At 36.8% G+C, this 15,861-nt stretch overlaps 1 protein-coding gene across 1 annotated transcript in view; it reads right to left on the reverse strand.

Moving 5' to 3' along the window:
* lama1 (laminin, alpha 1) overlaps nucleotides 1–6,441 on the reverse strand; it is an 89,199-nt gene extending 82,758 nt beyond the window's left edge. Inside the window, exon 1 of the mRNA XM_051682541.1 lies at nucleotides 6,338–6,441. Coding sequence (XP_051538501.1) covers nucleotides 6,338–6,401 — 64 coding nt within the window. The 5' untranslated portion in view covers nucleotides 6,402–6,441. The remainder of the gene's footprint in view (nucleotides 1–6,337) is intronic.
* Nucleotides 6,442–15,861: the final 9,420 nt, after the last annotated feature.

The raw sequence follows: 15,861 nt of genomic DNA on the forward strand, positions 1-15,861 counted from the left end.
TCTGGAAAGAAATAATGTTGGCAGAAGTAGTGCAGAATAATCTTCTATTATTATTATTATTATTATTTTAAATAAGCAGTGAAAAATTCAAATTCAGCCAATCAAAGTCATGTGGTGTAACTAAAATGTAGTGACAATAAAAAAACAAAACAGAGAGGAGCCCTTTAGACTCTCATGACTGTGTGTAAAGTTAAAATAAAAATCATTTTGTCATATCATTTAATGTCAAAACTGACAGTTTTATGAAAACACACATTTTATTCAGGTCATTTGGTGTAAGCCAGATAAAACTTCTTGACAATCCTGACTCAAATTCATGATATATGATATATATATATATATATATATTTCACCTTGAAAATTATTGATAATTTTTTACATTAATGATAAAGTTGCATTCGCTCATGAATTCAAGGAAAGTACTTAATATTTCTGATGGTTACACCACATGACATTTTTAAGTCATTTTTATTATTATTATTATTTTATTTATTTTTTTTGTAGAATTTTCAAAAATGTATGAAACCAACGTGGACTTTACACATGCTTTAAACTACATTTTTAGAAGATTTCTCTTTTTTATCACCTCTGATAACCTTGTTTGTCAATGACCCAACTGTGTAAAACAATACTGAACTTCAAAACATTTGTGACGTGATGGGGAAAAGAGCTTCTACATTCATTAACCCAAAAAGCCTCAGATAATGTGTTACTCATAAATCAAGTTTTCTAGCAAATGTGACTTTGTTCTAATATTTAGACACTGTTATCAGTGGATGGGCTTTTGTTGTTCTTTTATGGACAAAAACTAACAGTTGCAAAAAAGATAAAGAGAAAACATTACTATATTCATCAAGAATTAAACACAACAATCGCTTTCTCTCAGCACTCCCGCAAGCTTTAGAAGGTTTAGGTAAAGTTTGAGGAAGACAAGATAATTGCTCTAATGTTTCTCCAGAGACTCGGGCCCCCATCAGAGCGGCTTATGAGCTCATTTGGTGGGAAAGCGGGGGTCAGAGTTTACCGCCAGTTTACACAATAGAGTCTCTGTGATTGACGACTCCAAAAGCTCAACTCACTCTCTGCAGCAACTCATTCAGGTTTAGAAAACAGCCAAATACAAGTTGTGTTTCAACCGTTCAGAGCATCTTACAGTATGTGATATGTTTAAAAGCATGAATTTTGCTGTCTTTCGAGCCATCGTTAAACACTGCATTTTCAATAAGTTAAAATAAAAACATCTACAGAAGATCATTCTTTAAGACACTGCTGCTTTTATAAAGGGTGTGATGACAAACTTTGAAACAAAAGCAGCCAATCAAAACGTGTGGCTGAAAGCCCTCAGGACAGACGGGAAGATCTGCAGCATTTGCATGTGAACAGAGTCTAGTCAGATGTGAGTAGATCTGATAACAAACTGAGAGTCAATTCAGTGTGAAATACTCTTTCAAGATAAACAGCTGATTAAAGATTCTTGACTGATTCAAACAGATAACGAGATTTGTAACTGGAGACATTTGAGTGAGTTTTCATGGAGGCATTTTAAAAGTTACCAAAATCATAAAAACACTCAAATACGCTATACTTTCAGGGATATACTAACAGATAAACTCTGTTACGCACAATGTGTAAATGCTCATTATTACAATCTTTGTTTACATGAAAACAAACATTGCATTTTCGCTGTTAGGTAAGTCACTCAAAATAAGTAATTCTCTAATGACTTTAAATTGTAATCACTTTACTGATTACTTAATATAAAAAGTAATCTCATTACTAATTACTCTACCATTACGTTACTTTCTAAAACACTACACAGAGAAATTTTAGTCTATTTCCTTCTTGTTCGTTGACTCGTTATTTGGTGCACGAACTTCAGCTGTCACAGAAATGTAAACAAATTTATATAACATAAATCGTGTTTTAAATGTATCCAACATAAATAATATCTTAGAAATATGGCTGTGTATTGATACATATTTCCTAAGCTCTCGGTTAGATTCCGATTCGATATCGATTCATATGGGTATATTTCAATTATAATGTCCCTTTTGCTTACATATGAAATAAATTCCCTCTAATGCTGTTAATTATTCAGGGGACCTTCTAAATAGGTACATTACGAAAATATAAAATTATACTAATAATATTTGATATTTTTGGTCACATTTTTGGTCACATTTTCATTAGTTTTGGCTTTTTAAAAATAAACAAATCCATATATTCAATCAATAATTAAGATATTATATTTAAAAAATTCTTTTTATATGTTTATTGTTTAATTGCATAATTGGTACTATTTACAAGTATAGAGCCGTATGAAATTCATTTAATTTTTTTTTCCAAATTCCGTATTTTCGGTTTTATTTTCTCTGAATTCTGGCTTTTAAAATGTAATTCCTTTTTATCATAAAAAAAGTAATCAAATGAAAAAATAACTTTTCAACATTATGTCTATACTGATCCTCACACAATCCATGAATTTTGCACAGTATGAATGAAAGCGGTTAAACTCTTGCGTGAGATATTGCTTAATTAATTTATATTATTTATATATTATTTTAATTGAAGATTACATTTTACCATACAGAAGTAATATATTTCTGTCGCATTTTTTCAGGTTCACTCATCTAGTTAAATGGGGCTTTTATTTTGAACTTTTGGTGGATGTTTTTGATGTCTTCACTTCTAAAAAAGCAGTTCGCTAAATGGGCTAACGTGCTTATTAAACCGTGAAAGGCTTTGATTGAATTATAGAAATATAGTGTGCATGTGCTGCACGCTTCACAGTGAATAAAGTGCTCTGGTCTTTATCATTAAAGGCCCAAATAAACTTCATACAAAATAGAAGAATGAACGGGTGTGGTTTGTAACAACTCTCCCGGGCGAACTTTTAACCGACTGCTAAACACCTTCTTACTGCCATTGGTCCATGTCATCGGTAGGTGTGACCTGGAGCTCCACCTACTTTGAGGCCAACAGCTCATTCTGTTTATGTTGTTCAGTCAGTCAAAATCAGTCAACAAGACCACACCGGCGTGCAGTTATTAGCGAGCTGGTGCAAATTTCCCTACATCTGTATGATCGTTCATGTAGAGAAATTTTACCATGTCATATGATTTTTTTTTTGTTTTGTTTAATTAGTCTACAGAAGCAATAAAATCTACTCAAATTCTCTCAAGTGCCCGTTCACTCATGTGAAATCTGCAGCGAAAGCCATTCACACATCTGCCCAAAGTAATCATTCTGTTGTCTTTATTTTGCACATTAACACTTTTATACACTGATATTTGCAGTAGTATCAGTGTCATCATAAATTACAAAGTGTAACAGGTGCATATTATTGCCACATATAGCATGATAGTGCATTAGCACTATGAATTAAAAATGTAAACAAGACAAATTAAACATTATCTATTGCATATACATTACTTTAAATCATCATCGAGTGGATAAAACTGCTTCTTTTACAGACCTCATGTGAATTCTACTCATAGAATGAGGCATAAAGTCATTTATAACACATTTTATTGTCACATTAGTTTAGTTTTACTGAGCGTCCTCACATTTAAATGCTCCTCTAAACGCCTCCCACAGTGGTGTGGCGGGTGTCTGAATGTTCGGGAAAAGTATACCGTTGCTTGGCTATTATTTATTTGCTTTATTTTATCCCTTTTCTCCACAAATTGGAATGCCCAATTCCCAGTACTTACTAGGTCCTCGTGGTGGCGCAGTTACTCACCTCAATCCGGGTTCTGAGACCGTCAATCCGCGCATCTTATCACGTGACTCGTTGTGCATGACACCGCGGAGACTCACAGCATGTGGAGGCTCATGCTACTCTCCCCGATCCACACACAACTTACCACACGCCCCATTGAGAGCGAGAACCACTAATCACGACCACGAGGAGGTTACCCCATGTGACTCTACCCTCCCTAGCAACCAGGCCAATTTGGTTGCTTAGGAGACCTGGCTGGAGTCACTCAGCACACCCTGGATTCGAACTCGTGACTCCAGAAGTGATAGTCAGCGCCAATACTCGCTGAGATACACAGGCCCTGCTATTGCTTGGCTGTTTAGAACTTCTTTTTACCTCTGAACGAAGGTAAATTATACACACACAGAGCACATGTGATGTTAATTATGTGGTTAGTGTATAAGCAGCGGCTTTTCACATTCACTTCATGTTGAAGCATGCATCTCATGCAGACCGTATATTTGTTTAAATACATCTCAGCCTTTTGTGGCTTAATCATCACACTAGGACATATCACAGTTTTAATTTGGTCAATTCCGGCCATGTTTTCCACGACACGAAAATCATAGGGCCCTACAAGTATTTACACTGATTTGTTGAACACGTGCTAAAAACAGTACTGTCTCTTTAAGAAAACCGACATTTCTGTAAACAGCGTTTTTAAATGAGCGTATGTTAATGAGAGAGACTCAAATGGCTTTATCTCATCTGTGCTCTGTCTGATTAGAATTAAATGTTTCTTTTCTGTTGTTTTTGATCAACAACTGACTGTAAAAGTCAGGATAACAACTACAAAAGTAATTAGATAACTTTAAGTAATTACTTTGTAATCAGATTACAGTGAACACTGGTCATATTAATGTCTAATGAATTTGTGTTTTCAGAGATTTCTCATCATCATAAATATTCAATCTGCAATAAACTTTTCACTAAAAGTTGTAACAATAATTTTACTTGAACTTATATTATACTTAAGTTTGTTATTGTAACTGTAGACAGTGTATTAACACTTTTACAGTGCATGTTTTTATAACTATGTAAGTACTAAATGGAAACATGTTTCTTGTAGTGTGAAATGATTGAAGAATCATTCTCCCCTAGTGTCAGAAATTAACTTCTACCATTTATAGGCCACCTTACGGGCATTATTTACCTTTTTTATATTATAACTATATAAATATATGCTGTTTGTCATCCTTTTATGTCAAAGTATGTGAAATGGTGTATAACTAGGCCTAAAACAGAATAATAAGCTATATATTTATATATACAAAAAAATAAAATTGATTATGGGGGTATTTTTGTCACAATCCCCTGTTTCATTTCTGACCTTGTTCTCCCCCTAATCTGGAATTGGTCAGTTCCATTCATGAAAACGTTTCATATTAAATAACACAAATGGAAGAGACAAAAGTCACACTGGGAGGCTCGTTTGATCAGTAACGAATTTGGGAACCGTGACCACATTCATTAGGATTATCCGTTAATAGAGCTGTACAGAATTCGGTCATATGAGAGTGCAGTGGCTAAAAGCTCTTATATACATACAGTTGGATAAATGTAAATAAATGTATAAGTCTTTGAGAACACAGACGGCCACCATGTAACTCCAGACTGTGACAACATTTCAACTTCCTGTTCACTTCAAAAGGTTTAAGTGTAAACTGACACCCGAGGGTGTTACGGCTCACAGCTAAAACTACATTAGTGGCTTTTTAACCTCACAGGCAGGTACACGTTAACTATGTTGAACAAACCTGTGAGTGAAAAATCTCATTAATGTGGGAATGCTATACTATCTATGCAAATATGCAATAGCCGTTAACAACATCATATTAATCAGGATTGAGACCAACTTCAGTCTTGTGATATTTGCTTTGTGTTAATTGAATCAGACTGAATGAAACTTTTGTTTCAGCAATCAATTGAAAACGAGGTTTACTGAAATAAACATTTTACACTGAGGGGAAGTGACCCAATTAAGACTCAATAATCACAAAATAAATGATAAAAATGTATGATAAAAGATAACATGTGCTTCTTTGATTCAATAGTCACTATATTGGAAGGGTATTCACATCTATATTAAAACACAACTTAGATTTGGGTGGACTTAAAAATGGGTCGCTTCCCCTTTAAATCTTTTGTCACTAACCAGAGTCCAAAAAACACCATGCTTTTCTGGCATTTTACCATGTAAATAGTGGCTTTTTGGGACATGCACCTGGATGTAGCATGATGTATTCTTTAAAGTTCATTGGAGTACCATGTAAGTACCATGTTATTCAAAAATGGTGATCATTCATTACTATGGTATGTTCAAAAGTACTGTAGTATTACCATCTGTACCCACCAAAGTACATTATTGGGGGAATGACAATGTTTTAAAATCTAAATATTACATCAAAAATAACTGAGCAGACAATTAAAGCACTTAAAAAATTACAATAATCATGTAAATATGCAAAGCTGATCCAATACTCATTATTCACATAGTTTGAGCATCTTAAACACAGAACAGCACTAAGTGAGAACAGATGAGTGTTTTATGTTTAGTTTTGTTTTTCAGATGCTCACCTCTCTGTTGGCCCTCCACACACATCAGTGATGTAAATATCAGCCACAGAACCCTCATCTTCATCAGTCACTCTGAAAACAAAACCAATAAAAACTACTTTATCTGCCAAAATGAACAGCGTTTTAAAAAGAATTCCACCAGCTCTGCTCGGAGTCTCTCTCTCTCTCTCTCTCTCTCTCTCTCTCTCTCTCTCTCTCTCTCTCTGTCTCTCTCTCTCATTCAAACTTTTGTCTCGTTCATTCAATCCCGTTACAAAGTGTCGCTCTGGAATGTACCATGTGTTCAGGGAGCGGGGGTTGACGGAATGTACCACTGCCTGAGGGGGGTGTCATTGTTGTGTAAATGGGTTAGAAAGCATGTATTTCTCAGCATGGATTGGGCTATTTAGTTAGATTTTATTTTCCCCACGTAAACATCATTATTATTAATAATTAATATACTATTTCTGAAATAGTTTTGCATTCCCTTGCAATAAATTTACCATGGTTTTACTACAGTAACCATATTTTAACCTTGATATTCATAGTAAAATCACAGTTATAATACAGAAAAATTAAAACTATGGTAATAAAAATCAATTTTGTGGTTATTATGTTTTTACTATAAATACAATGCTATTTAAGCTATTTAAAAATGTTTTACAATTGTGTAAAACAATTAAGAGAATGTTTAAAATGGTGTTTGAAAGAGTGGGTTCATTGCATTATGTATATATCAGTGTTGGGTAAGTTACTCCAAAAAAGTACTACTACTATTACATCTTCTACAGTATAATTACATTACTGTACTAATTACTCTGTCTGAAAAGTAATCACATTACTTATTACTAATTACTTTCTAAAACCCTGATCAACCTCGACCAGATGAAAAATACAAGGATAGACATGAAACCGTTCTTTTAATTCTTTCAAATAAATCAAATAAATTCAAATTTAAGAATTTAAGGGGGCAGCGTTAAATTTGAAAACATATTTAAACATTAGATGTTAAATTTCTATTTTAAATTCACTATTGTTTTATATATACAGTATTTAACGCAAGTACATCAGAAGTAACTGTAACTAAATTACTGAAAAATGAAGCGTAATCGTTTACTTTTTTCAAGGAAAAAGTAATTTAATTATAGTAATACATTACATTATGCATAACACACAACACTGGTGTATATGTATATATGTTTGCATAAATGTAGTATATATGTGTCATGTAGAAATTAAGCAGTTAAAGCAAACACTAAATTTTGTTACGTTTGATTCAAATGAGTTATCTGTTAGGGTGAATACACTTATAAATGTTATATAGCCATTTTGCTCAAATTGTTTTCTTAATATTTTCTTTGTTTTTGTCTTATGAGTTGTATGAGTTCATGAGGACTGTAAATGTAAATATTTAAAGAGAGAATGTAAAACTTGAGAGGTATGCATAATAAGGTTAGGCTTCAACATATTCCTTTTGGGACATTTAAAAAAAAAGATTATGTTGGATGCATTGAACGGTCATGAACTGTATAAATACCGAAATAAATAAATAAATGAAAATGAAATAATATACAGTATACTGTTTTAAAACAATCGTTTCCAGCCAAAAATAAAATAAATAATATAAATAAAAATAAAAAAGCATGGTTGCTTAACTTACTTTTCATAGTTACTACAATATTACTCTAGTAAAAGCATGGTTTCCGCAAAAAAACAAAACATAGTTAGCCTACAACAGTCATTGTTACAACAATAGAAACATTTTTTCCGCCAAAAACTATGGTTACAGTCTACAATGTTACTTTAGTAAAACCATATTAAAACTATGGTATTTGCATAGTACATTTTTCTGTATTATTACTATGGTTTTTTCTAAGCAATCAAACTTACGAGAAATGGACATACATTGAAGAGACGTCTCTTTTGACTACGGGCTGATGGGAATCGTAAGGAAATTTAGAATTTTTTCATTTGGAAAGCATCAAAATCTAATTAACTTCTGCTAGACATCTTAAAAAGATCCGATTTATGAACAATTCTAAATCGTATATGTCTCAAAGACATCTGCTGAATGTCTTTTTAACATCCGAGACACACTTATTGACATATGTCTTAGTATAGCAAAAATACATCTTCCAGATGTAAACACACACATCAAATAGATGTCTAGGTGATGCAAGCGTGCTATCAGGGTATGCTTTAGTATTTTTATTATTATATTTGGGATGAAGAATGCATTTACTGCCCTCGAAAGACTGTTGTCCGACTGAAGTGTTTTTGATTCACTAAAAAGATCCGACTCACAAGAGTCGAATCGGACTAAACTCACGATGTGTGTTTTGTGTTGTAGATTCAGTAGCGGTATTACGGTGACACTGAATAGTAAAGGTAATGTAAGTGATTTTTTCATGGAAAGGTATGCAAGAAATGTTTCTACTCCCAGAAAGATATTAAATAAATGTCGTGAGATATCTCACCAGTCTCTGTGACAGCTCTAGACTCTATTAACAGCAAACAAATATGTGTCCGCAGAACACGATCAATGACACTGTCTGCCTGTCAATCATTTTGTGCGTTCTCATAGTATTGTAGTTGCAGTGAATTAATGCGTCTTAATGCCATTTTTATGCCATGTTGTTCATAATAGTTGTCAGTTGAGGGCGCTATTTTGCTGATGATTCTAAATCTGGTGTTCAAATATTTCCTCTTGTTGCTGTTCATTAGGATATTTTAATTATATTTACTTTTAATTATCATTGGCAAGGCATTTTGATGAATTAGCTGGTATCGTAGAACTCCTGCTGGAAAAAAAATGAAGAGAGGAGAGATACCCCGAGGAACGACGCTGAGCCATATGAAGAAGCTGTCTGTCACGTTATTAATCCAATCAGATCAGAGTAAACTGGTCAAGGAAAACCTCATTTGATTGGTTACTAGAAGCAGGTAGACCCGCCTTCCCCCTCGCTCTTGCAAAACTCTTTTCAGTGAGAAATTTGTTCCAAAAGTGTGAGCACAACAAAGGGAAGACGGAACAGTGTATATCGGATTATTTCTGAAAAATATTTATGCCACAACACAAATCATTTACACGTTTGCAGTAGTTTATTTTACACATACAGACTACAACACTTTTTGCTGTTCATGACACCCTTTCTTTGCTTGCATACCGCTGATTGCAGGTTTTTGATGTTTTTGGCCATGTGTAGGCACAAAAACAGTGCCAAGAGTGTAAACATGAAAAAAGGATGTCAGAAGAATACAGACCACATTTTCTTTGTGTTAATATGAAATTACAGATTCACAACACATGAATTACACTTTTGCAAAGCATTAAAATATTGCTAATATTTTTTTCTAATGCTTGCAACTTGATTTACACCTTTACAAATCTTTCTGTGTGCATGCAAAAAAAATTCGCCTGCAATTTCGAAGCTAGCTGGTATGTGATAGCAGTAGTGTTTAGCCTCCTCGTTAGTGCAACCACCTCCCATGCCAGAGACACCAGTTCGAATCCCGCTCGGAGCGAGTCGAGCAGGACTGGTTACAGTGGTGCCATGACCCGGATGGGAGTGAGGTTTAGGGGGGTGAGTGTAACGGGAGCCAGCTGGTACGTGATAGCCGTGCGGTATGTGTAAACCTCACTCCCCTGGTCTTAAGAGGCACACTAGTGACAGACATTAGAGGCTGTAGCCTTTAGCCTCCTCGTTAGCGTGCCCGCCTCCCATGCCAGAGATGCCAGTTCGAATCCCGCTTGGAGCAAGTCGAGCAGGACCGGTTACAGTGGTGCCATGACCCGGATGGGAGTGAGGTTTAGGGGGGTGAGTGTAACAGGAGCCAGCTGGTACGTGATAGCTGTGCGGTATGTGTAAACCTCACTCCCCTGGTCTTAAGAGGCACACTAGTGACAGACATTAGAGGCTGTAGCCTTTAGCTTCCTCGTTAGCGTGCCCACCTCCCATGCCAGAGATGCCAGTTCAAATCCCGCTCGGAGCAAGTTGAGCAGGACCGGTTACAGTGGTGCCATGACCCGGATGGGAGTGAGGTTTAGGGGGGTGAGTGTAACGGGAGCCAGCTGGTACGTGATAGCTGTGCGGTATGTGTAAACCTCACTCCCCTGGCCTTAAGAGGCGCACTAGCAACGGATGCTAGAGGCTGTAGCCTTTAGCCTCCTCGTTAGCATGCCCGCCTCCCATGCCAGAGATGCCAGTTCGAATCCCGCTCAGAGCGAGTCGAGCAGGACCGGTTACAGTGGTGCCATGACCCGGATGGGAGTGAGGTTTAGGGGGGTGAGTGTAACGGGAGCCAGCTGGTACGTGATAGCTGTGCGGTATGTGTAAACCTCACTCCCCTGGCCTTAAGAGGCGCACTAGCAACGGATGCTAGAGGCTGTAGCCTTTAGCCTCCTCGTTAGCATGCCCGCCTCCCATGCCAGAGATGCCAGTTCGAATCCCGCTCAGAGCGAGTCGAGCAGGACCGGTTACAGTGGTGCCATGACCCGGATGGGAGTGAGGTTTAGGGGGGTGAGTGTAACGGGAGCCAGCTGGTACGTGATAGCTGTGCGGTATGTGTAAACCTCACTCCCCTGGTCTTAAGAGGCACACTAGTGACAGACATTAGAGGCTGTAGCCTTTAGCTTCCTCGTTAGCGTGCCCACCTCCCATGCCAGAGATGCCAGTTCAAATCCCGCTCGGAGCAAGTTGAGCAGGACCGGTTACAGTGGTGCCATGACCCGGATGGGAGTGAGGTTTAGGGGGGTGAGTGTAACGGGAGCCAGCTGGTACGTGATAGCTGTGCGGTATGTGTAAACCTCACTCCCCTGGCCTTAAGAGGAGCACTAGCGATGGATGCTAGAGGCTGTAGACTTTAGCCTCCTCGTTAGCGTGCCCGCCTCCCATGCCAGAGATGCCAGTTCGAATCCCGCTCGGAGTGGGTCGATCAGGACTGGTAACACTTTCACAAATCTTACTCTGTGCATGCAAATTTTTCTATCACGCTTGTAACTTCATTTACACTTTCACAAATCTTACTGTGCGCATTCAAATCATTTAGGCACTATCTTACCTACAGCAAGAACAATCATACCAGTCATGCTGTAAGACGCCTCAAACTGACTTTTTAATAAATATGGCTTAAAAATTGAGTTCCAAATGAATGATATTAATTTTTAATTAATTGCTCTCACATTGGATGGTTAAGACTTTGATGGGAATAGGGCATAGGGATGATCACTTATGAATGGAACTAAAATTTGATTGGCTCTTTTACATGTAAGGCGGGACTTCCTTTCATACATCCGCCACATTGGGTGTTCTGTGGCTAAATAGTCTTTGCTCTGAATAAGCTGCAGGTTTGAGCTCATGTTCATGTGTAAAGTTAGAGACAGCAGCATCATCTAGTGTCTGAAAGAAACAGTCACATATCTACACAAATTCGGACAAATTCAGTTTAATTAAATATAATGGATACAGTATATTTATGTACAATAAATACACTGAGTTGTTGGATGCAGCAGTGACAGATGTTCTCCAGCAAGGGGCAGTGGGGGTCTGATAAACTCTCTGCTGGAATAATTGATTCTTGTAAAAGATTTTACCTTCTAGAAACTCATTAGAGCCAGTTAATCATTTCTATTAATATTTTATTAATAATTTGCATGATTTACCTTCTGTTAAGCTGTTTTGAAATAATGAAATGTGCTATACAAATAAAAATGACTTTGTCCAGCATGCAGCAGAAACATTATAGGCCTACTGCAATAAACACTGAATGCTTTGCATCTGTACGTATCATCAGATTGTAATTAGAGTGTGAAATTCATCAAGTTCAGCACTGGTTCTTCACCATGTTAATGGAGGAAATATTGAATTGTTTTGGCCCCGTTTGTCTTCATGATATCGATCTCATATCTCTGTCTGGCTTCAGTTAAAATCACTCAACTCTAATGGAGTCAAACACAGCTGAAGTCCATCTGCAGATGCTTTTGGCCACCTGTGTTTGCCTCCATCAAGACCCCGTTCCGGTGCCCACCTGGCAACACACTGGCTGTCCAATTGGCTGCCCTGGGCATCAGTGTGCCCGTAAACCAGCTGGGCCGGTTTGGATAATAGTGCCAGAGCTGAGAGTGGAACAGTGATGTCGGGTGTGCCAGCGGCGAATCAACAACATACGAGATGTGGTGAACGATAGCCAGGTCACCAATAGAAATCTGTAGCTAAAAAATAGACACATTCACAAGTAGTCTGACATTTAATAGATCAATGAATGGAAAACTGGGGTGAAATAACAGTGAAATTGTCTGCAGTAGTGTTTCACAACTAGCTTTGCTTCTCTTATAGCTTATATTTTATAGCAACTCTTACAAAAGACATTTAAGGTATAAGAAATTGATGCTGAATGTACTTTTTGGTCTTGCCAATTTACACAAAGTCTTTGGAAAGATATTAATGTCTTTATTGTCCGTAATGTTCTACAAAATGTTTCTTTATTTTAAAGGCATTTTATTTCTGCATTTCTTTGTGTATTTTGCATTAACAAATGCAAATATACCAATTGTAAGCCTTTCTTTACAGTGTTTACGAATGAGAACACACTTTAATACAATATCAAAACTATGTAAACTAAACAAAAATAATCAAAACATCTCAAATGTTCTACATTTCATATTATTTAAATGATGTTCATTCACCCTCTTATCGGAAATCTTTCTTGTTCTTCTTCCTTTTTTTTTATTGGTTATTTGTTGTTTTTGCAAGTAAATGTTTGTGGAAATTTGAATGTCCTGATGCATGTTTGTCTGTGTCTGTGAAGTGATTATTTAATGATATTTAGGTCTTACTTACCTCTAAATTAATAAATTGCAGCATTCATTCATATAAAATAACACATTTTATGTTACCATCACTTGATACATTCTTCAAGTTCATAAATGAAGAAAATATCAACTGTATGATGCATTGGGGGCAGATTGCTGCCCTCTGATGGGGGAAAAAGGAAAATCACATGTAATATCAAATTTAACCACTAAATGACTGCAAAGATCCTCTCTCTGGTGCCAGGTTGTAGAGAACAGGATTTCTAGACATTATCACAAGTTATGCATTTGAATATGTTTAGACATGATCAAAGACTATGTTTTGTGAAAGTTTAGCATTTATTTGTTTAAAGTATTGTTCTGAAGTGACAGTTTTTGCAACGATGACACATTATGATTGTGAAACCTGACTATGGTGTTACAAAGACAGAGGAAGGATTTTCCTTACCTATCATTTATTTAAACACCAAACATCAGAATTAAATAAATTAATAATGTAAATCAATAAAAATATCAAGAAAACAAACATCAATAAACATAAATGCACAGGAATGGATAGTGATAAATCATTTGGTGTATAAACAGAAGACTTGGAATAAACATTTTGCAATGGCAAAATTGGCATTTCTTTTGCAAGCATCAAAATAAGTCAGTGAAGTGAAGTAACAGTAGGTGTGTGTGTGTGTGTGCAATGAGGTCAGAATGCTTCCATCTGCCACAAGAAATGGCCAGTAAATGGCTGCATAGATCCACTAATTCATGCCTGGTTGTAATAGATGAATTTGTGTGTGTTTGTGTGTGCGAGTGCAAATGTTCTGCATTGTGGATGTGCTACAGTCTCATCCCTTCATTTCTATGTGTGTGTTATGCATTGTGGCTGATTTATGTATTTTATTTGACAATTTAAAAAAAACTCTGTGCTCTGTGTTTTAGTCTTTCCCATTAATTTTCTATAGTGGGTCAAAAATGACCCGGAACACTATGAGTGTTACTGTTTTTGTCATGTGGCCTAAACTCATCAAACCCAGTCCAATGTGTGTGTGTGTGTGTGTTCAGATGGCAAATGTAGGAAAAGTAACCAAGCCTTGGCCCACTTAGATGATGGATACTATTTTTATTAAAGAAACAAAATGGGTCAAAAATGACCCAAACACCATATCCATCAAAACCTTTTGTCAAAACACCCACACCTCATCACACTCATTCTTTCCCTTTAACTGGAGCGCAAAAAATGAAGGTTTTTTATAAGCTTCAGAGTGATGTGTCACACCTGTGAGCACTGATGAGCCCCACCCACATCAATCAATTAACCAATCAGCGGCTTGAATGTTCTGAATATTTAAAATGGGTGCGTTCTGTTCAGAAGTGATCATCCCCTATTGCCTTCGAAGTTTTTACCATCCACTGTGAGAGCTTTGAAAGGCTAACAGGTGTGGGGTTAAAGAATAAGGGTCATTCGGAACTCACTTTTTAAGCTATTTTTATTGGAAGTTCTGTTTGAAGCGATTTTACAGCATGACTATCGTGACTGTTCTCCCTTCAAAGTGCCCTTCAGAGGGTGATTTTTCCCGTATGGAATGCAGGGAATGTCTCCTGAAATTTAGTGGTTTCTTGCTCTCAGAGTCTTTAACAATGTGCAGTTTTGTTCATGGTTTTTGAGGATAAGAGCATCACACAACTTCTGACTAATTTGATGAACTTCTACCAAATGACAGATGAATTTGCATCGAAATACTGTAGAGTTTGATCGGACACATGACCTTTCACTCTAGAAGTGTTTCTTCCTTTTAAATGTTCATAAGTCCATTTATTTTGCTATATTATCAGTGGGTGTTTCTTCAACTTCTGATATTTTCATGTCCCAGTAATTATTTTAAAGGTTTGTTTTTTATTCAAACAAGAAGATCTTATCGTCTCCATTTAAAACTTGTGTGAAAAATGTGGGGGTCTTTTTTGATAGTGCCCTTAAATTTAACAAGCAAATTAACTCCAGTTTTTATCAACTAAGAGTACTTGCTAAAGTGAAGTCCTTTTTGTCCATCAAGCACTTCGAAACAGCGATAAATGCCTTTATCACCTCTAGACTGGACTATTGTAATTCCCTATATTTGGGAATAAACAATTCTTCCATATCAAGCCTTAGCAACACAAACGGTTAAAAATGTCATTTCCGGGGCCTGGGTAGCTCAGTGGTAAAGACGCTGGCTACTACACCTGGAGTTCGCTAGTTCGAATCCCATGGCGTGCTGAGTGACTCCAGCCAGGTCTCCTAAGCAACCAAATTGGCCCGGTTGCTAGGGAGGGTAGAGTCACATGGGGTAAACTCCTCGTGGTCGCTATAATGTGGTTTGTTCTCAGTGGGGTGTGTGGTGAGTTGAGCATGGTTGCCGCAGTGGATGGCGTGAAGCCTCCACACGTGCTATGTCTCTGTGGCAACGCACTCAACAAGCCACGTGATAAGATGCGTGGGTTGATGGTCTCAGACGTGGAGGCAACTGGGATTCATCCTCCGCCACCCGGACTGAGGCGAATCACTACAAGGACTTAAAAGCACATTGGGAATTGGGCATTCCAAATTGGGAGGAAAAAAGGGGATACATCCAAAATAAATAAATAAAAAAACTGTCATTTCCATCAGCGTCATTTCCAGCACAGAATTCTATTAAACACAATACAGAATTTGAGATGTGCTGGAAATGACACAAAAATGACATAAATCTCCTGTGATGCATGT

This window comes from Myxocyprinus asiaticus, chromosome 41 (genome assembly GCF_019703515.2).
Source record: "Myxocyprinus asiaticus isolate MX2 ecotype Aquarium Trade chromosome 41, UBuf_Myxa_2, whole genome shotgun sequence".
NCBI classification, from domain to species: domain Eukaryota; kingdom Metazoa; phylum Chordata; class Actinopteri; order Cypriniformes; family Catostomidae; genus Myxocyprinus; species Myxocyprinus asiaticus.